This window comes from Phoca vitulina, unplaced genomic scaffold (genome assembly GCF_004348235.1).
Source record: "Phoca vitulina isolate PV1807 unplaced genomic scaffold, GSC_HSeal_1.0 scaffold16, whole genome shotgun sequence".
In the NCBI taxonomy this organism is placed as follows: Eukaryota; Metazoa; Chordata; class Mammalia; order Carnivora; family Phocidae; genus Phoca; species Phoca vitulina.
Window position 1 is genome coordinate 35,948,320 of NW_022589719.1, and position 21,118 is coordinate 35,969,437.

The 21,118-nt window shown below is 60.8% G+C and overlaps 1 protein-coding gene across 2 annotated transcripts in view; it reads left to right on the forward strand.

Annotated features, from left to right (window-relative positions):
• The window catches only part of NADSYN1 (NAD synthetase 1), a 33,663-nt gene extending 12,845 nt beyond the window's left edge, over positions 1-20,818 (forward strand). The window contains exons 7-21 of one of the 2 annotated variants that reach the window (XM_032414571.1): positions 2,922-3,010; positions 3,137-3,254; positions 3,643-3,774; positions 5,644-5,718; positions 6,443-6,570; positions 7,067-7,115; positions 7,517-7,619; positions 8,035-8,203; positions 9,170-9,305; positions 10,011-10,117; positions 15,204-15,335; positions 15,840-15,909; positions 18,786-18,914; positions 19,312-19,488; positions 20,581-20,818. In XM_032414571.1, the coding sequence (XP_032270462.1) occupies positions 2,922-3,010; positions 3,137-3,254; positions 3,643-3,774; positions 5,644-5,718; positions 6,443-6,570; positions 7,067-7,115; positions 7,517-7,619; positions 8,035-8,203; positions 9,170-9,305; positions 10,011-10,117; positions 15,204-15,335; positions 15,840-15,909; positions 18,786-18,914; positions 19,312-19,488; positions 20,581-20,631 (1,665 nt within the window). In that variant the 3' untranslated portion in view covers positions 20,632-20,818. The remainder of the gene's footprint in view (positions 1-2,921; positions 3,011-3,136; positions 3,255-3,642; positions 3,775-5,643; positions 5,719-6,442; positions 6,571-7,066; positions 7,116-7,516; positions 7,620-8,034; positions 8,204-9,169; positions 9,306-10,010; positions 10,118-15,203; positions 15,336-15,839; positions 15,910-18,785; positions 18,915-19,311; positions 19,489-20,580) is intronic. The other variant, XM_032414572.1, reaches the window with a different exon arrangement.
• Positions 20,819-21,118: the final 300 nt, after the last annotated feature.

A 21,118-nucleotide genomic window follows, 5' to 3' on the forward strand; every position in this document is an offset into this window, starting at 1 on the left:
ATTTATTTGACAGAGAGACACAGCGAGAGAAGGAACACAAGCAGGGGGAGTGGGAGAGGGAGAAGCAGGCTTCCCCGTGGAGCAGGGAGCCCGATGCGGGGCTCAATCCCAGGACCCTGGGATCATGACCTGAGCCGAAGGCAGACGCCTAACAACTGAGCCACCCAGGCACCCCAGCGGGCTCTTTCTTGCTGGGACTGCTGCCTGGGCCATGGGACCACCCAAGAAGCCAAGTTTGGGCAGGGGGAGAGGTTCTAGTTACAAAACTTTAGGAAGACTTTACGTGGCTGCCTATTCAGTCTGTGAAGAACCAGCATTGGACATCTGTCGTGTCTTTTGGACCTGGCTGGCCCGGCCTTCAGAGCTGTGATCGTCCAGCCTGATCTGGGGGCTGCGTCCACCCTCCCTCTTCCTACGGGAAGCTACTGGGGTGACAGCTGGAACCCTGCACTATCCATTTCCCACAGGTGGTTGGAAGCTGGGGCACAGAGGGGGTGCTCTAGGGGGGCCCTGACTTCTCTAGTTTCTGCCTGAGTTCCCATGCTGATTGCCAGGTGTATTAATTTGCTCAGGCTGCCGTAAAAAAGCACCTCAGATGGAGGGGATGTTGTTGAATAACAGATAGCTTTCAGTCCCAGAGGCCGACGCCCGAGATGCAGGCGCGGGCAGGGCGGGGTCCTCCTGAGGCCTCTCTCCTTGTGTGTGGACGGCCGTGCTCTCCCTGGGTCCTCACAGGGTCGTCCCTCCGTGCAGGTCTATGTCCTGATGTCCTTTTATCATAAGGACCCTAGTCATATGGGATCGGGGCCCATCCCGGTGACCCCGTGTTACCTCGATCACCTCTGTAAAGGCCCCAGCTCCAGATACGGTCAGGTTCTGCGGTGCTGGGAGTCAGGGCTCCAACATAGGAATCTGAGCGGGACACCATTGAGCCCACAACCCCGAGTTCTCTGTAACCCTAATGACTACACTCCAGGTAGCTCATGGCGATTTACGGAATCTTTCCAGTGGAGGGGTTCGCAGGGATTCAGCTAGACCTTAGGGACGTACCTGAGCTGGAGCAGGGGTCCCTCTCCCCTGATTCCCACCAGGTTCTGGCTCCTTTTGCCTCTTGGTCATCAGTGGTTTCCTCTGCCTTTTCCCTGGAGGACAGTGGCCGCCCTGCCCCCAGATGGAGGCTACCTCTGCTCGGGAGCCAGACTGTGTCTCTGGCTCGAGCTTTGATTCGTGAGCAAGGCCCTTCCAGAGGCCAGCTTGGGCTCGGCGCCTTCTGCGCGGACAGTCAGGGATGGGCACGGCTGAGGTTTGGGCAGGGACTCCCAGCCAGGTCTGGTCACCTCTGAAGTGACCTGGAAACTCATTTGACCATGAACTGCAGCAGTGAGCACACTTTGAAATCGTCATGACCCAGAGCAGACTCTGTGTGTGTGTGTGTATTTCCATGTGTCTGTGTCTGAAACAGACGTGTCTGCGACAGTCCTGACAGTAGGATGCTCCCCATTTCGTTCTTCTGCGATCGTAGTATGTCCTAAAATCCATCCCAGTGGAGACGGACTAGGCTGACATGGGACAGAGTCTGCAGTTGGAAGGGTTTTGCCTGGTGGTTGATTGAAGGCCCCGGTAACTGGGGATTAAGGTTCAGGGGTGTGTCCAGGAACAAGGTGAGGACAGCCCAGGACCCGCTGCACGTGGACAGTTCACGCCGGGGGTAGTCAGTGAGCACGGCTCTGGATATGTGGTTTACCAGCCTATTGCTCTGAGCTTTCTCACGATGTGTGGATTCCAGCCGTGCCCACGTGCTCACGTTTGCCAGGGGAGCAGGGGCACCGCAGTCCCACGGCGGCCAGCAAGGGTCCTGGGTTAGGGCTCTCCTCACAGCCACAGTGAACAGTGACCTTGTCCGGGGCAGGACGCATCAGGGAAGACAGGGCCAGGTTTACACTGTGGCTCTCGCCGTCAGCAGTAAAGGGTGTCAAACTCACACACACACAGGGAGCCCGAGCCAAGTGTTCTAGGATGTGTTCCAGGCCTCGGGATTATTTCTTGGCTGAACAAGGGGATGCCTCTTCTGTAACGTTGGGACGAAGGGAGGTAGCCAAGTTGGACCAGGCTGGCCTGTGCCGGAGCGTCAGCGTGCCCGCCGGAGCATCCCACGTGTGACTGTCAGCGCCTGGTAGGCTCAGGGCCTCCTCAGACCTGTCTGGCAGCCCGGGGTGGCTCTGCCGCTGCCCGGGAGCTCCCACCACGCGTGGCTTGTGAATGTGGTTCTTGCTGATGGACACACTTGCACTCTGGCCCTGCCGCTCGGGAGCTGGGCGACTTTGCTCAGGTTTCTTAAATGATCCTCAGGTCCTTCCAGGCACAGGGGTGGGACCACCTGGCCAGACTGGCGAGAGTGTGGGTGACGCAAAAAAGTGCAAAGTGCGACGGCCAGCTAAATGAGACCATTTACTCTTTTTTTTTTTTTTTAAGATTTTATTTATTTGACAGAGAGAGACACAGCGAGAGAGGGAACACAAGCAGGGGGAGTGGGAGAGGGAGAAGCAGCTTCCCGCAGAGCAGGGAGCCCGATGGGGGGCTCGATCCCAGGACCCTGGGATCATGACCCAAGCCAAAGGCAGATGCTTAACAACTGAGCCACCCAGGTGCCCTGAGACCCTTTACTCTTAATAACGAAGATGACCATGGGGATTTGTGCCAACGGAAACTTGAAGAGCAGAGTGACAGTTTGTCACGGCCCCAGTGAGCCCTGCAGCCACGCAGAGCACAGCGTCCGGCTAGTGAGATTCCCTCTGGTGCTGGGCCGCCTGGGCTGGGAATGCTCCCACACTGGGGCTGGGAGGAGAAGGGCAGCGAGGTCAGGATGCAGCCCAGACGGGGCATGGCCAAGGGATCTCGTGCACTTTGTCCTCCGACTGCAGGAGACTGTGCCCTTTGGAGACGCAGTGCTGGCCACCTGGGACACCTGCATCGGGAGCGAGATCTGCGAGGAGCTCTGGACACCCCACAGGTCAGCCTCGGCCCCCTGTGCGCGGCAGCCCTGGCGGCGTGGCCTTGGGCTGTGGAGGCATCGGGGCTGGGAGGGCGGGGCGGGGCGCACAGCCCGTCGCTTCCTGTCAGCCGCCTCTGCCCACAGCCCGCATGTGGACATGGGTCTGGACGGCGTGGAGATCTTCACCAACGCCTCGGGCAGCCACCACGTGCTGCGCAAAGCGCACGCCAGGGTGGATCTGGTGACCATGGCCACCACCAAGGTAGGCGTTGGGCCACGATGCTGGAGCGTGCATGCTGCGGGCTGGTGCCGCGTTCCACACGCCCGGGTGCCCGGAGCCCAGGCGGCAAGGACGCGTGGTGGGCATCAGTGCCCGTAGTTGGGGCCCGTGCTCAGCAAACGTGCACGGGCTCCTCTGCTGGGGCCCCACCTGCCTGACCTCATTTAACCCTGGCCGCACCCCAGGGAGGCAGGCGCTGCGACCCCTGCCTCTGGAGCAGGGCACCCGGTTCGTGCCACCAGTGGCCACGGGCTCGCACCCCCAGGCCCCCGCCGCGTGCAGGCAGTTTCCCTGCAGCGGAGCTCTTTATGGTGTGGCGGGAGGGCCGAGGAAGGGCAGGTGACGTCCCACTGCCACTCGCATCTTCCAGAACGGGGGGATCTACCTGCTGGCCAATCAGAAGGGCTGTGACGGGGACCGGCTCTACTATGACGGCTGCGCCCTGATCGCGATGAACGGCCACATTTTTGCGCAGGGGGCCCAGTTCTCCCTGGACGACGTGGTAAGAGTGAGCTCGCGCATCCCTGGGAGTGACCGTGCCGGGGGGGGGGGGGCAGGCTGTGTGGTGACAGCAGAGCGGGGGACCCCTGGGTCCCCCGGGAGGACGTGGAGCTGGAGCCGCGTCGGGAATAAGCAGGCACGGGTCCCCGCAGCGAGGAGGGGCGTTTGGTGGGGGGCCTCATCCACAGGAGTGGAGCAGAGGGGAGCTCGGTGAGGCCACTTGAGACCCACTCGCTCTTGCCCACGTGTCCAGGCATGTGCGTGTCAGCTGTCGGCCTGACGCCACCCTGCCCCCGCGTCCTCGAATGCTTAGCTGTCTTCAGGCCGGGTCGATGTGGCCCAGACACTGGGCCGCATGTCAGAGCCGCGGGCACCTTGCCCAGGACTGACTGGCAGTGGACTGGGGTCACCTGCACCAGGAGAAGCAGGCGTGTGGGTCCCTGCAGGCTCTGGGCCCCAGCCAGGCCTCAGGGTTGGTTACCTGGGGATTTGCATTTTAAGCATATACCTAGGTGATTCATAAGCACACGAAAACCCGAGGACCATTGCCACCCGTTTCCCCAAGGGGGCTCGCAGGCTGGAATTATCTGATTTTGTCCGAGCGTTCAGGGAGAGAGGGCATTGCCGTCCTCGGGCCGTGCTGTCCTGCCACGTCCTCCGTGATCCGCCCAAAATGATCGGAAGAAATCGTGAGGCGCACGGAGCCATTGCACAGAGCAGCAGAGCTGCTGACCATGCCCTAGGACGCGCTCCTCGGGGTCTTCCGAACCTCGTGGGCTGCCTGGCACTGTGGATGCCTGGGTCGGGCGTTTATGTTGATGCTAACCCGTTTTGGGGAAAAGTGGAATGGGGTCTTCTTCTCATGAAAAGATTCACGCCATAGTTTTCGGTTTTTGTTTTTGTGGCCTCACTCTTCCCTTGGCTTTGTCGCATGGAAAATATGGTGGCTTTGGTGGCCCATCACTTTGGGAAATGACGGGAGGACCAAAGGATGGATGAGCTCTATTTTCTCTCTCTCTGTGGAAGTGTCCAGCCTGGGTCGGGCCCGGTGTTGACAGCGGCAGATGCCCACAGGCCTGTTAGCAGGAGTGTCCCGTGTCACGCGGTGGTGCACAGGACTAGCTCCTGCTGCCCCCGACTTGCATGCAGTGACACAATATTCTAGTGACATAAGTTGACTGGGAGTATTTTTTCATGAAGATAGGAATAATATAAATGAATTGAAAGCTTCTCTTTTTTGCTGTTTTTTGAAAGTTTATTCTTTTTCTATCTCGTGGTATTTTTTACTCGTAATACTCCTGTCTCATCTGGTTGTGAAGGCAGGGACATGTCACCGCGATCACACAGGCAGCACATCCAGGCCCCTCGCGTGGATCGCCGGGGCTCTGGCTCCACCTCTCTGCCGTGCTCCAACCCGGCCTTCCTCTGTGTGGGCTTGGATCTGGGCTTGCCTCTCCTCCTGGTCACAGGGTGGCTGCAGCAGCTCCAGCCATCTCATCTCCACACAGCCACAAGTGAAGCAGAAAAGGGGCCCTTGCTCCCAAGAGTCCTTTTAAGAGGGGAGAAGCTGTCTTGGAAGTCTGCGGCAGATGTGCATTGGCAGAGTTGGGTCCTGTGCCACGATTGAGGCACCGCTGCCACGTGTCTGAGTTCACTGGAGGCTCTGGTGGCAACAGCGAGAGGGAAGGGCTTTGGGTCAGCAACAACACTGCTGTGCCCTCTCCCTGGGCCCCTGGGAGCCCACAGGTCCCCAGTCCTGCCTTAGAAGGCGTGACTCTGTGCAATTTGGCACACCCATGAGAACAGCCAAATCACACGTGCAAATGGGGGAAACAGGAAACACGCTTTCTCTTTGAAACCCCTTCTCCAGGAAGTCCTCACTGCAACGTTGGATCTGGAGGACGTCCGAAGCTACAGGGCGGAGGTTTCATCTCGAAACCTGGCGGTGAGTTCGTAGAGGCACACGTGGGTGCCTGACAACGCCCCGAGGACTCTTTTCTTAAATCCTGTATTTACTGACCGCGTCATTGAGCTGTTATTCCCATGCCACACCGTGGTGCGGTGGTTTCGGGCACCCTCGGGCTCATGCAGCCGTCAGCACGTCAGCACAAAAGAAACCGAGAGCCGCTAGCCTCGCTCTGCAGCCCCCTCCCGCCCTGCACAGCCACCAGCCTGCCTTCGGTCTCTGGGTTGTGGGCGTTGCACGTAGATGAAATTACGTGTGTTGCTGAGCACAACGTCTGCAGGGTCCCTGTCCAGCAGCTGTCAGGGCTTTGTGCCTTTTCACGGCCAAAGACCGGTCCACGGAGCGGGTACACTACACAGTGATGATCCAGCCTCCGCTGAGGACACGTGGACCGTGTCTGTTTTCTGTCTGATGAATGATGCTCTCCGAACGTGTGTACGAGTTCTTGTGCGGACGGTTTCTCTTGGGCGTGCACCTGGGAGGGGGGCTGCGGGGCCACACGGTCACCCCGTGCGTGCACCTGTGAGGGACTGTCAGGCCGTCCACAGCAGAGGCCCCTCCACGTCCGAGGCTTCCAATGCTGGGTCCCGTCTGTCTTTCCGACTCCAGCCGCCCCGCTTGGAGCGACGGCACCACTGTGGCTCTGACGCCCGTCCCCACGGGCTTGCTGCTGCGGGGGCGTCATGTCGCGAATCTCCATCAGCAGGCCAGCAGGGTGAGCCCCTACCCCCGCGTGAAGGTGGACTTCGCCCTCTCGTGCCACGAGGACCTGCTGGCACCGCCGTCAGAGCCCGTCGAGTGGAAGTACCACAGTCCCGCGGAGGAGATCAGGTGGGCGGCCCCTGCCCACAGAGGGAGGGGTGGTGCTGGTCCCGGGGCGCCGTGCCGGGGGGCGGGGGCCGGAGCAGTGCGGGCGGCTGGTTCCCAGAACCTGCCCGGGGTGGCCGCCCAGTGAGGAGGAGGCCGTGCGGCATCGGGGTTGAGGGCGTGGGGGGCGCAGCCAGTCGGCCTGGCTTCCTCGCCCAGCCCTGCCGCGTCCTGGTGCCGGGGCCTTGGGCACAGGGGCCCTGCCTGTCCTTTCCTTTTTGTGTCTTAGTTTTTCTGCTTCAAAATGGGGCCAAAAGATAATCACCTACCTCCCAGGGCCGTTGGGAGACAAAAATGCATTAATTCCCATGAAGCGCTTAACACAGAGATTTGGTGAATTGGGAGGGCCCCTCCCCCCGGCAGTTCTCCCTGGTGCTGCTCCTACCTGGGCCCCTGCCCCCAGGTAAACTGCAGACCAGGTCAGCAGCTCCCAGGCCTCACATGTCCCCTTGCTCCCCAGCCTTGGACCCGCGTGCTGGCTCTGGGACTTTCTGAGACGCAGCCAACAGGTGAGATGTCCAGTGTTTGTGTTTGATTCCACGGCAGCCTAGGGATTTTCTTTTCTTCACGCTGCCTCCATCAGGAGCTTAGTCTATGTGAGGCAGAGGCCAAAGGGCACACGGGGGTTTGGCTCCATCTTTGGAGCCCTGGCTGATGACACTCAGAGTGACAAGACGGCGTCCCCCGCTGGTCCCGTGCACCTGACGTCTGTACTGGGCAGATGCCCGGGTGCCTAGATGCCCTTCACTGCCCTTCACAGCGGGAGGGCTCTCTTCCCTCTGGAAAACCCGTCTGAAATATGTGGCGCATCTTTGTTCCCCCCACGTCTGTGGGTGGAGCTGGGCTAAGTTTGGGGCACGTTGCTTCTCTGAGGCTCTGCTCACACCTGCCTTTGGTTGGCCCATTCCAGGCCGGGTTTTTCTTGCCCCTGAGCGGCGGGGTGGACAGCGCAGCCACCGCCTGCCTCGTCTACTCCATGTGCCACCAGGTCTGCGAGGCCGTGAAGCACGGAAGTAGGTGGCGTCCGCTGGTCTGAGCGAGGCTCCGGGGGTGGGGACTGGGCTGAGGAGAGCCCCGGGTCCTGGCCATCGTGGGTGAAGGAGGCTCTGCAGATGCGCTCAGATGTCCCAGCAGGACCTGGGGACAGCAGGCCATTAAAGCCCCTTCCTGGGGCTCAGGCCCACATGGTCGTGTCCATCAAGCCCTCTGTCCGCTGCTGGGGAGGGCAGTGTGGCCCCGGCCTTGGGCCCAGGCAGACCCGGGTCAGGATCCTCCCCCGTGTCGAGCATCCCCTTAGCGTGCCCGCCAGAAACACGAGGGGAAGGCTCTGTAGTGGAGACCTTGCCCGGGCGAAGGGAGGGACTGGGCTCTGAGCACCGCGTGCAGCCAGGGGCCGCTACCTGCTACCCGCCGTCTGCTGGTTTTCAGACCAGGAAGTGCTGGCTGACGTCCGGGCCATCGTGGACCAGCTCAGCTACACCCCCCAGGACCCCCAGGAGCTCTGCGGGCGTGTGCTGACCACCTGCTACATGGCCAGTGAGAACTCGTCCCAGGAGACGTGTGACAGAGCCCGGGAGCTGGCCCGGCAGATCGGAAGGTGGGGGAGGCGGCCGGCACTGGGGGGGGCTGCTGCGGCGGGACCCGCGCCACCCGAGGCCCCGCCCGAGCCCACACTCGTGCTTAGATGCGTGTCCAGGGTTGAGCAGGTTGCTACGGTCTCTCGTGAGCCAGGTTTTAGGGAGACTGTTTCCGTTCCCCCCAGAGCCTAGCTGTGTCTGATCGCCACCCCTCCTTCCCATCATCCTTGCGTCCCAGGCGCCGGCCAGCAGGGCTCGTGGGCCCTCCTGTGTGGGAGCCCGGGACCCCACTCACCGCTCGGTACCGGCCGCTACCCACTCCCACCCAGCCGGCTCCCTGTACCTGGGGAATGGGGAAGGGCGGCCTCTCTCCCGATGGGGCGCCTCGGTCCATTCAGGCTCTTCGTTTCTTCTGCTGCTTGGGGAACAGTGTGGAGCTGCCCGTTGCCTGTGCCGAGCTCAGCTAAAGCCCCCCAGCAGTGCTGCTCCTGGCCGCGTCCCCCAAGGAGCTGAAAACAGGGGCTCAAACAGACATTTGTGCCCAGGCTCACGCAGTAGCCCGAGCGCAGAAGCAGCTCAAGCTGTCGGGTGACAGACGGATGAGTAAACGAGATGAGTTCTGGGCCGAGAATGGGGTATCGGTCAGCCTCAGAAGGGAAGGACCTCTGTCACCTGCTACCTCGTGACAACCCCGGAAGATGCGATGCACGGTGAAATCCGCCAGGCACCAAGCATCACGGACCGCGGGAATGCCCAGGATAGGCGGCCCTACAGGGACAGAGAGCGGGGCGGGTGCAGACGGGCACAGGGCTCCCTGGGGCGCAGGCGCGTTCCGGAACCCGACAGAGATGCCGGCTGCATAGCACCGTGAGCTCGCCCCGAGCGTGCGCGTGCACGCGGCTGGGATGGTGACCTCGGGGCTACGTGTGTTTTAGCGCATTGCACGCACACACCCCGTGCACACTGCCCTGCCCTTTCCCCGGCAGCCACCACGTCGGTCTCAACATCGACCCGGCGGTGAAGGCCGTCCTGGGCATCTTCAGCCTGGTGACGGGTAAAAGGCCTCTGTTCGCGGCCCACGGAGGAAGCAGCAGGGAGAACCTGGCCCTGCAGAACCTGCAGGTGAGCCTCCCAGCCGGGCCCTTGTCCCCGCGCGGGAGCCGCAGGGAGGGAGCCCCGTGCACAAGGCTGAGGGTGCGCGTGCACCTGAGTGTGAGTGTGCAAGAGCTAGAGGGCGCAGGGGTGTCCGAGAGCGCTGCGTGGGTGGAAGCTTGTGTGCGTGCGTGTGAGTGCACAAGCGTGTGTGTTAGAGGTGGTGGGGGAGACGCGGTGCACACGCAGGTGTGAGGGCTCTGCATCTTCAGGGAGAGGCTCCACGCGCCCTACCTCTGGGGCTGCCGCGGGGGAGCCAGACGCCGGCTGGTTGGTGGAGGGGAGGAGGGACCCTGGGCTCCAGCCGCTGCGCTCTGTCCCATCTCTCCCTTTTCTTCTGGCCACAGCGGCCTTCCCTGCTCCGGAAACGCTGGCTGTGAAGGGGGTGCAAAAAGGGGCCTAGACTTCTTTGCAGCCCCGTCCCGCCCCGGAGCTGTCTCGGCTCCCCGGCTCTGGGTCCGTCCATCTGGGATACGGTGCCGCCCGCTGCGTGCACGTGAGTGCCGCCCGCTGCCAGGCCTGGAGGACCCTGCTTCCTCTGGACGCTAGAAACCTCCTGCGCTACTTGGAGCCCCTTTCCCTGGAGCTGTACGGGGGGCGGGGGCCAGTGTGTGTGTGTGTGTGTGTGTCCTCCCATGTCCAGCACAGGGTGACATTTCCTGTTGTGTCCCCCAGGCGCGGCTAAGGATGGTCGTGGCCTATCTCTTCGCTCAGCTGAGCCTCTGGGCCCGGGGCGCTCGCGGTGGACTGCTGGTGCTCGGATCGGCCAACGTGGACGAAAGGTGCGTGTGCCTGGCTCCCGAGCGCCCCAGATCTCCAAGGGCGCGTGCTCCCCAAGACAGTGTTTCCAGACCCCCACCCGTTCTCACTGCATCTGCGAGACACACGGTGTGGGGGTCACATCACCCCATGGCACAGGCCACGTCTGGTACCCACAGGACGTCATTGCTCCAAACCTTCCCGATGACTCGGGTGTGGAGACAGGTCAACACTGTTTCCTTCTGGCTCCCCGCCCACCGGCCCAGCTCAGACCAGCTGCACCTGCCTTGGGGCTCTTCCTTTGCACTGGGTCTGGAATCTGTCTCCCCACCCCACCTCGCTTGGCTTCACCCATCTCTTTCTCCTGGGCAGTTTCACTGCATCCTAGGTCCTTGCTCTGTCCAATTTTCGCTCCCAAGCAGATACCTCATTTCTGATGTGGACTTGAAATACTTTCTCATATTGGTGGAAAAAACTCAGAGCCTCCCTATTGTTCTCTAGATAAATTTCAGCTGACTGTTAGGGTGAGCAGTGGAAGCTGGAAGGACGCCTCCAGCCTTGGTTCCTGCGTTTCTCTCCAGCGGGCCTTGTTAGCAGCGGGGGTCAAGAAACATATCTGTCATTTATTCAACTATTCATCTATGCATCAGTCTATCCATCCATCTGTCCACCCATCCATCCATCCGTCCATCTGTCCATCCACTCACCTATCCACTCATCCATCCATTCATCATCCATCCATCCCGCCAGCCATCCATCCACCCCCCCACCCACGCATCCCTCCACCCACCCACCCATCCATCCATTGTCCCACTCACCCACCCATCTGTCCATCAGTCTGTCCACTCATCTGTCATCCGTCCATCCATCCATCTTTCTAGGTGTATCATGAATGTCTTAAATCTTTCTACATCCTTGCACATCTGCAAATGTGTTCTCTGTTAAATATTACTTTGGACTTTTGGATTCTACTTTCTACTTATGACAATTTGAAATTAGCACCCTTTAGCTGGTAAAAAATCTCCCCATTCTCATGCACATTTTGTCAATTTCCATTGCTTTTTTTTTTTGTGTTACCCCCGGTGCTTCTGTAAGGAAAGGATTTTTCAGGAGGGGTGTGACGGCTAGTGCATATCCTGAACCTGATGTAGTTGAGAATATTGGTGCGTTTTGTTCTGTTTGCTTTTAAACACGAGTTTGACTTCTTATCTTTGATACGGTGCTGCTACCATAATTGTTTTATTGAAATATTTCTCATCATAATTCTTATCCATTGTCTTCTGGGATTTAATATTTAAGCAAAAAATAACAGTGATTTTTTTTCCAGGGTGGGAATGAGCTTCTGGGTGCTTAAAGATTTTCTATGGCGTCTATTTACGTATTCATCTGTTTTCATCACTTTTTGCTGCCAGGCCTCTCTTACGGGTACATAGAAGTCTGTCTACAGCCGCAGAAACTTTTCAGTTGTGCTTCCTCTGTTGTCTTTGTTTCCTGTCCCCGCTGGGACGAGTGTCCCTCACTGTGTCCCCGTCTACGATCTACCCATTGCTCACATCCCAGGGTAGAGCCTCCAGTCTGAGTCTCTGCCGTGCTGGTTCTCATTTAAACGTTACTTCTCATCCTAACTTTGGTTCTGTTGCATTCTGATTTGCTCACTCCTCAAGGAATTGATAAAACATGTGCCACGTGTCAGGCGGTCTTCTTGGTGCCGTGAATAAAACAGCAAAGTAATTCCCATTTTATTCTAGTGGAGGGAGACAGGTAATAGGAAAACTAATCGCATGTGTAGGAAGTGGAAAGTCTACAAAGAAAACCAGGGTAGGCGCGGGGAGAGTTTGGGCATTTGGGCTTGTAAGTAGGGTGGCCAGGGAAGGCCTGTATGAAAAGTTGGTTTATAAAGGAGGAGGGCAAATGCAGCCAGGAGAACGGCCTGTGCAAATGTCCTGTGATGAGAGCTCACCAGGACAGAGAGCGGTTGTCCCTCGTCTGCAAAGCCCCGTCTTGTCCGAGGGAGGTCCTGGGAGCCCAGCTGGGACAGGTCGGAGGAAAGTGGGTGAGGGGACCGCGGGTCAGCTCTTTCTAGAAGTTTCACCTGCAGGAGAGGGGAGGTGCAGGGTGGAAGCTGGCAGGAGCAGTGAGACAGGGAAAGGTGTTTTCTTAGGGTTTGATGAGAGAGGTCTAGCAGTTGCTGATGAGGAAGGGGGACGTGGATGAACAGCTGCCGTGCCGTCACGAGGAGGTGGGAGCGGGCGGCCAGGCGAGGGGCCGGCTTTACTGGGAGCCCAGCTAGTGTGTCCACGGAGTAGCAGGAGGCCGCAGAGCGGACGGCCCAGATGCGGGTGGGGGGAGGTGTAGGTTCGGGGCCGCAACTGCCCTCGCGAGGCAGGAAGCAGTCACCAGCCGAGCGAGGGTGCGGGGCGGGCGGTGGGCATTTGAGGGGAGTGGTGGCGAGCAAGCGAGACGGGTCAGGGAACCAGGTGGGCAGCGCCAGCCCTAAGGACGCCCCGGAGGTGGGGTCGCGCTTTCCAGCCAGCCGTGTCCAGCTGCGTACGCGTGTGGAGCATGGGAGCCGGGCGAGGGTGGCAGAGAGAGAGGGACACGGGGAGCTGAGGAGCCGCAAGGAGAGGTGAGGAGGGGTGAGCACGAGGCGCAGGCCAGGTAAGCCACAGACCCTGGGTCCTGGTGCAGTGGAGGCTGCAGGAATGAGCCGCCACCCCCGTGTCCCGTGATCCGCTGGGAGACGGACTGAGCATCGGGCGGTACTCACGGCTGTGGTTGATTACAGCCAAAGGATGCAGAGCAGAAGGCGCATGGAGAAAACCAGGCCCAGGCTTCCAGAATCATCTCCCAGGGGAGCGTCACCGATGTGCTTCCTTCCCCGGCCACACCTGTGACAGCAGGGAAGCATGTCAGAGACTCCGCGCCCAGGGGTTGCTCCGGGGGCTGGTCACACGGGCACCGTCCCCCTGGCACGGACCGGGCTTTCAGTCCCAGAAGGAGAGCAGTGCTCAGCACCAACCAGTTCACGTGGGGGGGGGGCGGCGAGGCATGCTTGGCTCCTGGTGTATTTTGGCATCACAGGGAGAACCGACAGGATTTGCTGGTGGACCAGACATGGGGTGAGGATGCCCAGGCCGACCCAAGCCACCGGAAGGATGGACTGGTGTTTGGCTGGATGTGGAGGTGCAGGAAGCGGGTGGGGAGGTCAGGGTCCAGTGTCGGGAATGTCGGCTTTGACATGTCTTCCAGACACGCCCATGGAGGTGTATGGTGGGCAGTCATACGGGGATTCTGGAGTCCCGGGGTGAGCTGCACCCCCAAATCTGGAAGTCTGCAGATGGCGAAATGCCATTTAAAGCTACGAGGGCTGCTGGGCCTGTGGGACTGAATGTTTACAGAGAAGGGAGTGGGTCAGGGGGCCCAGATTCCAACATGAGGAAGCTGCCGACAAGAGCACCCAGCCGGTGCGCGTGGAACCGGGAGGACAGGCGCCCAGAGCCAGGCAGAGGGGCTGTTTTGGGGCGGCTGGTGCTTGTCACTCGGGTATGGGGAGGACTGGCGGCTTTTTACTGGAGAGGCCAGGGCAGGGAGCTGGCGGCGAAGCTCGAGAGAGAGCTGGAGGGGAGTGGACACGGCCCTGAGAGGTTCGGCTTGGGGGGCAGGGGCGCATGGGCCGAGGGAGGACAGGAAGGCCGCGGCCGTCGGGCGTTACCTGTGCTCATGGGACTGGAGGGGGCAGGTTGTTGGAGCCTGTGAACCTGCCCGTTAGCGGACCATCCCAGCCGGACACGGTCAGCTCCCGGTGCTTCTCGGAGCGGGTGGAGCCCATCGTCCCCTCCGGCCAGCAGTCCCTGTCCCCACTCAGCCGCCCCTTCAACAGGAGGGGGACCGGTGGAGTGCCCACCTTGGGGTGGATGGGAGGAGCCCTGCTCAAGGTGGCACCAGGTTTACCTGCCCTTCTGTTTGGTGCCCTGGGGGTCTTACACCCGAGGCCCTGCTCTGTGGCAGGAGTCTGGAGGAGGAACGAGAGCTGGGTCTTTCTCCCGAGCAGCAGGAGGTCAGTTGTGCGGGTGGAGGGGGCCCCGTGCTCGCGGGACGGTGTGTTTTCAGCCAGACCGGGCACAGGACATCAGGCAGAGCGAGCAGCTGTTCGGTGCTGGTGTCGGAGTGTGGGCTCGGGCGACACAGGCAGAGGCCGGGCCCTGGAAGGCCACCAGCGAGGGGGCTCAGGGGCACGAGGCGGGGTCGGGAATCACCTTGTGGGAGGGTGGGGGTGGTGGGGGGCCTGGGGATGTGGGTGGAGAGCTGTCGTCCAGAGGTGGGTGTAGAGGAAGGCGTCCCCTGGACGGTGTGGGTAGCGCACGACCAGGGAGTCAGTGGCCCAAGCAGTGTCCTCTCGCCGTTCTGTACGATCCCCGTTCAGTATGGATCTCACTGGGTTAAACTCAAGTTGTCGGCAGGGCTGGTTCCCTCTGGAGCTCGGGGCCCCTCCCTCCCCCAGCAGAGCCCGCGGGGCAGCATCTCTGCCTTCCTCCCGGCTCACAGCGCCCTCCGGCTCTGCCCCCCACCTTCCTCCTAGACCTGTAAGGATGCTTGTGAGTGCATTTAGGGCCACCTGACAATCCAGGATGAGAACCTCACCTCAAGGTCTTCAACTTAATCCCGTCTGCAGCCCCATTTGCCCTTGGGGTCCCATGTTCACAGAATCTGGGTAGAGGATGTGGGTGTGTTTGGGGGCCACTCTTCGGCCCCCCGCAGGAGGTGTCTGGGAGGGGGAGCGCACAGGCGTGGAGAGGTGGCCCGGCTGCCATGGGCTCAGCCCTCAGCCCCCTGTTCTGCCAGCCCTGGCCTTCAGACTCGCTGCTCCCGGCTGGACGCTGGGCGTTCCCAGGTCTGTCTCCCGGCTCCCACGCCTTCTCGGGCCAAGTACCTCCCCTTGGTCATCTCCGCCTCCGCCCCTTTGCGGACGGCTCCGGCTGTGCCGGGCGTCTCAGAGACCCTCCAGCTGGCCGAGCTCTGGCTCCGGGTGTTGACGAGGGCCCGGACCCCAGGCAGGGTCTGCAGCCCCTCAGGTTAGCCACGTGGAAATCCCATGTTCTCGCCCCACAGTCTCCTCGGCTACCTGACCAAGTACGACTGCTCCAGTGCGGACATCAACCCCATCGGCGGCATCAGCAAGACGGACCTGAAGACGTTCATCCAGTTCTGCCTGGAGCGCTTCCAGCTCCCCGCCCTGCAGGGGTGAGTGCCGCCCGCGAGACCACGGCTGCGCCCAGCATCGCCCCCTTCCACAGCTCCCTCCTGCCTGATGGAAACGGTCCCGCCCTTCAGCGGGCACTGGGGGTGCCGTGACCCGGCGGCCCCCTTCATGCCGGCGCTCCCCCGGGCCCCACAGGGATTTGGGGTGATGTCTTTAGACCTCGTTGGTGATGGCAGCAGTGTGCTCACGGCACCTAGTGGGTAGGTGCCCCCAGGTGGCCCGCGGCGCCCAGGACGGCCCCACAAGAACGCCTGACCTGCCCGTGGGGTAGCCCCTGCCGTCAGTTCCTGCCCCAGGTCACGAAGCCCCCGACATCCACGTCCGTCTCCCCAGGAAAGCCCAGCCCCGCCGGCCCCAGCTCGGGGTCGACGGGGGCGTTGCTGGAGGCCGGCCGTTGCGCCTGGGCAGTTGGTTTGGGGCTTCCCCCCACGCTCACGAGCTCTGCAGCAGCGCCCACGGCCGACCTCCGTGTGTCTTGGCTTCAGCATCCTGGCAGCCCCGGCCACCGCGGAGCTGGAACCCTTGACCGATGGACGGGTGTCCCAGACAGACGAGGTAGTGCTGGTGGCTTTGGGACCGTTCCCCACCTCCCTGCTTCCTCACGTCCGTGCCGGGCTCTTCCACGGCCTCCTTTCTGCCCCGAGCAACCAGGGAGCCCAGGGCTCAGTGCCTGTCCCGCTGCTGACCTTTGACGTTTCGATTCGGCCTTCTTGAGGCTGACCCCCGGGCGGAGGGGGGAGTGGGGCAAGTCTCTTGCAGGTGGCAGGGGCGCGACCTCAGAAGAACCACTCTTGACCCCGGCGTCCCATGCTGGCCTGCAAGCGATGAGGGCCGACCGGGGCCGTAGGCTGTGGTGTGCAGCTTCCGTGGTCGAGGCTGGAGTGGCCGTGAGCGTTGCAGAGTCTGTGACAACTGACCGTCCTGCCACCGGCGCCTTTGGTCACAGAGATTTACTCGTGCTCATCCCAAGAGTTTGTAGATTTAGTCTTACATTTAAGGCCGCAACCTGGTTGGGGTAGTTTTTGTGTGTGGTGTGAGGAAGGGATCCCACTTGGTCGTCTTGTTGAAGAGACCGTTCTCCCGCGGAGTGTCTCACCATCCTGGTGGAAATCAGTTGACCGTAAGTGTGTGGATCCATTTCCCGACTCTGTTCTGCTGACCTGTGTGTCCGTCCCTGTCCCGGTACCTCACGCACTCGGTCACCACAGCTTGGTAGGAAGTTTTGATGTCAGCAAGTGGGAGTCCTCCAACTTCGTCACTCTCTCTCAACGTAATTTTGGCTGTTCTGGGCCCTCGGAATTTCCGTATGAATTTTGAGATCAGGTGTAATTTTCTGCCGCACACATGGCACCAGCTGGGATTTCCACGGCAGGTGCACTGAGTCCGTAGCTCGATTTGGCGGGTGTTGCCCCCTGAGAATGTGAGGTATTCTGAGGCCTGGACGTGGCATGTCTCCGTCTTCGCTTCGGGCTTCTTACTGTTTCAGTGTTTTATAGCTTTCAGAGCGTCAGCGTGCACTTGTTTTGTTATTTATTTCTAAGCATGTTATCTTCTTTGTTCTCCCGTAAATGGAATTGTTTTCCAAGTTTCCTTTCTGGGTGGCTCGTTGCCCGTGTCTAGAAGCACCTGACTTTCTGCAGCTCCTTTCTGTCCTCTCTTTCTCATCCCTGCCGTGTGTTCGAGGGTCAGTTTGCACTTCTCCCCGCTTGGCATAAGGTGGAAAGTGAGGTCTTCTTTTTTAAAAAATTCCTCCCTTACCACCACACCCCTGGGCCCCACACAGAGATGCCACGTCTTCATTTTTGTGCATCTCCAGGCATGTTCTAATTTTCTTCGTGATTTCTTTTCTCACCTGTCGGTTACTTGAGAGTGTGTGGTTTGATTCCCACATATTTGTGAGTTCCTGAGATTTCTATTTGTCACTGAATTTGTAATCCTATTTCTTTATGGTTGGAGAGCAGACTTTTCCAGTGTTCTGAAGCTCACAGAGGCCAGTTTTATGGCCTGGCATCTGATCTGTCCTGGAGAGCATTTCGTGAGCCTCGAGGAGAATGTTTGCTCGGCAGTTGTGCATGGAATGTTCTAGAGAGATCGGTTAGGTCTAGTCGGTTTGTAGGTTTTGAGTTTTCTCTCCCCTTGTTGGTTTTTTGGTCTAGTTTTGTGCATTATTGAAAGTGGAGTATTAAACCTCCAGCTATTATTGTTGAAGCTAGGGAATTAAATGTTGCACTGGAAAATATTCACCTCACGCAGAGGAAAGCGGTAAAGCAGGTCCATGGCACGACCCGCTAAGCACTGGGGCTCAGCAGTGAGCCAGCTGGTCCTGCCATTTTTATGTGAGTCCCCGGGTCACACAAGCGGGAAGTAACCACGAGGGCCCCAGGTGGCTCCTAGTGCTGCCCACACATTGACCCGGGTGACCCGAAGGTGACCGTGTCCCTCCGATAGGGGTCAGGACAGGCCACCCCAAGGAGGTGACATTGGAGCTGAGGCCTGAGGGAAGGCCGGGGTGGGCAGTGGGGAGCAGGGAGGAGGGCCTGGTCATAGGCGGACCCTGGTTGGAGGTGAGGGCTGTCCTGCCGTGCCGCGAAATGTCAGCGTCACCGTCGGTCTCTCTCATCAGGCTCTGGCTGTACATTCTGGGGCACAGTGGGAGTTGAGGGGGGATTAGAGCAAATACTGAGAAATGCAAAAGGGTGAGCCTCAGTGTGAGGCTGGCTCTTTCAAGCCGGCCTGGGGTGTTCCGTGGCCAGCGTGACCCAGGTGTCTGTGCTGAGTCGTCCGTCCTTAGGGACAGCGGGCTCCCTGGGGCGGGGCGCAGGGCCAGTCTGCAGGGGGGCCCTGCCTGGCCTTGGTCCTGGCTTCGGCCTCCTGGGGCTGCTGGAGCCAAACCCACAGGCCGGCGCCTTAAACGAGAGGCCCATACCCTCTCACCGTTCTGCAGACCCAGAGGCCGAAATCAGGTCGTCTGCAGGCCACGCTCCTGGCGGGAGGCTCCAGGGGAGGGTCCTTCGTCCAGTTCCTGGGGCTTCCTCGGCTTCGGCCGTGCCCCCCCAACCTGTCTTCACGTGGCTTCTCCCCGTGCGTTCTGTTCCATCTCGTATAAAAGCCCCCACATCCAGGGCCGTCTCATTTCAAGATCTTTCACTTAATTACATCCACAAAGACCTTTGTTTTCCCAAATAAACCCACAGTTTGCGGGTTCTGGGGCTTGGAGCATGGACAGAGCTCGGTCCGTCACAGCCCTCAAAACCAGGCTGGTCCTTTCTCCTAATGCCGGCTCCGTGGCACCGGGCGGTGAGTGGGAGCGAGCCCGTGCCCCTGCTCGTGGCCCCGTGGGGACCTGCCCCTCCCCCCGGGTCTCAGGTCCGTGGGCGCTGGGGACGCAAGCTCTCCTCCAGCGCTGGCCTGCCGCCTCTCCCTCTCGGCAGGCGGACATGGGCATGACGTACGCGGAGCTGTCCGTCTACGGCAGACTCCGGAAGATCACCAAGGCTGGGCCCTACAGCATGTTCTGCAAACTCGTCACCATGTGGAGAGACGTGTGTTCCCCGCGGCAGGTACGGCGTGTGCGGCGCTCGGCGGAGGGGGCCACAGACACAGTGCCCGTGGGGATAGTCTGGCTGCCGGGAGCGAGTCGGTGCGCCCTGGCCTGGAACGGCTCCTCCGAGTGGGGCCCCTGCCCGCTGTCCGGCTCGCGGTCGGGCCCGTTGGGGCTCACATGGTGGTCCCCACAGGTCCGCCTGGAAGCCTCATGCCATGCGTCTTCCTGTGCGCCCCACTTGGGTCCGCTGACGCGGCGTCCTGGGGCGCTGGGGCGGGAGCCCACGCAGGACGGCCCAGCCAGCCGCCCCGGGCACACATCTGTCTGCTGCTGCCCTGGGGGAGGCTGGCGCGCGGGGCCGGCAGCTGCGCGGGGTGATGCGGGCCTCAGCCCCGCGTGTCCTCGCCCACCAGGTGGCTGACGGAGTGAGGCGCTTTTTCTCCAAGTACGCCGCGAACAGACACAAAATGACCACGCTCACGCCCGCGTACCACGCGGAGAGCTACAGCCCCGACGACAACAGGTTCGACCTGCGGCCGTTTCTGTACCGCGCTGGCTGGCCCTGGCAGTTTCGGTGCATAGAGGATGTGGTAAGTGGGGCGCAGGCGGCTCTTCCCCGCGCCCCGCGTCTGTTGGGGAAACACCGGCTCGCTTCCGCTGAGGCCCGGAAAGCTTTCTGCTTGTGGCGATGGTGTTTCCTGTCCTCGTGTCTGTGAAGGGCCAAGTGTGTCCCCTTTGTGCCGTGTTACTCACCGAGCAGCCATGTGCACGCGGGGCCCGTCCACACCATCCAGGATCCAGACGGGCTCCGTCTTCTCAAGCCCCCGGCCTTGCCTTTCCTTTGCTAGTTAATAATACAGCGGAGGAAGGATTAGCAAGTTCAGTTTAAAAAGCAAGTCCCGCCTTCCCTTCCCAAGGCCAAGGCTGGAGCCAGGGCACAGGGCACGTGGGCCCGCCCTTCCTGGTGCAGGTAGTCACCGCCCGTGGAGGGAAGCCGGCCAGTGGGGGGCCCTCGGTACACTGACCGTGATGAGCTGGGATGCGTGCAGTGTTGCGCCGGCGATCACGGCGGGACGGACGGACGCTCCGTCTGTCTGCTGGCCGAGGGAGGCATCTCTGTAGATGACATGGATCTGGAGGATGGACCCCGAGTCAGACTACGCATCCGGGCCGCGGTTCTCGGGGGAGGGGTCACCCCCAGGGACAGCAGGCCTTGTCTGGAGATGTTCCCGGGGATGGCGTCTGGGGTGGGGTCTGTGTCACGGGCATCTGGTGGGCAGAGTGCGGGGACACGCTGGCTTCCGAGGGTGCCCAGGACAGCCCACCTCCAGACGAGGAATCAGTGAGAGGCAGGGCTTGGCTCCCCCACCTGCACTCAGCGATGGGTTCCCCCAAATCAGGAGTGGGGTTCGGAGGCCGTGCAGATGTAGACCCCTCGGAAGACACACGTAGGCAGAGATAGAATCTGCTGTGGTCTCTGCGTCTAGCAGGGACCGCCGTGATGTGCTGAGGCACGTCCTCCCAGACTCGACCAGCGCACGTGCTCTGCATCCTTCCCGCAGCCTCGAGCGTCGTGGGGACTGCGTCACGGGCTGCTCATCCAGTCCCGTGACCGCCACCCTCGCTCGGTGCGAACCGGTGTGTTTCGACAGCGTAGACATTCGTGTGACTTGTCCGTCCAGGTTCTCCAGCTCGAGAGCAGAGGCCGTCAGGACCTGGATGGTGTGGACTGACGCCGGCTCCTGCCCGGAGGGCCCCTCCCGCGAGGGTCCCGTGTGTGAGGTGGGCCTCGCCAGTGACCGTGAGCGGGGCTCAGCCACCCCTGCCTGGAGCGGCGTGCCGACATCTGTTTCATATGTCACGGGACAGGGATCTGTTCATTCTCGGTCCTTAGAAAAAGGCTCAAATAAAGAGAATGTGATTTCTAGGAGCAGAGTCTGTGTATGTGGTGGGGATGAGGAGCCTCCTCTTTCATCCCCTCCTAAGCCCCCCCTCAATTCCTAGGATCCTCTCTCGGGGGCTAAGCCCCAGGGCATTGCAGCCTCCCTGTGCAGAGTGAAGCTGAGATGGGATTGGCCACACTCACAGTCCCCCCATCCCTGGGGAAGGGGCACAGTCAGTTTGGGGTCTGTGCTGTTCCCCCTGCCCAAAAGCCTTACCCAAGAAAAGAAACTTGTAAGCAAGAAAAGGAATTTATTGGTTAACATGTGGGACAGTGCA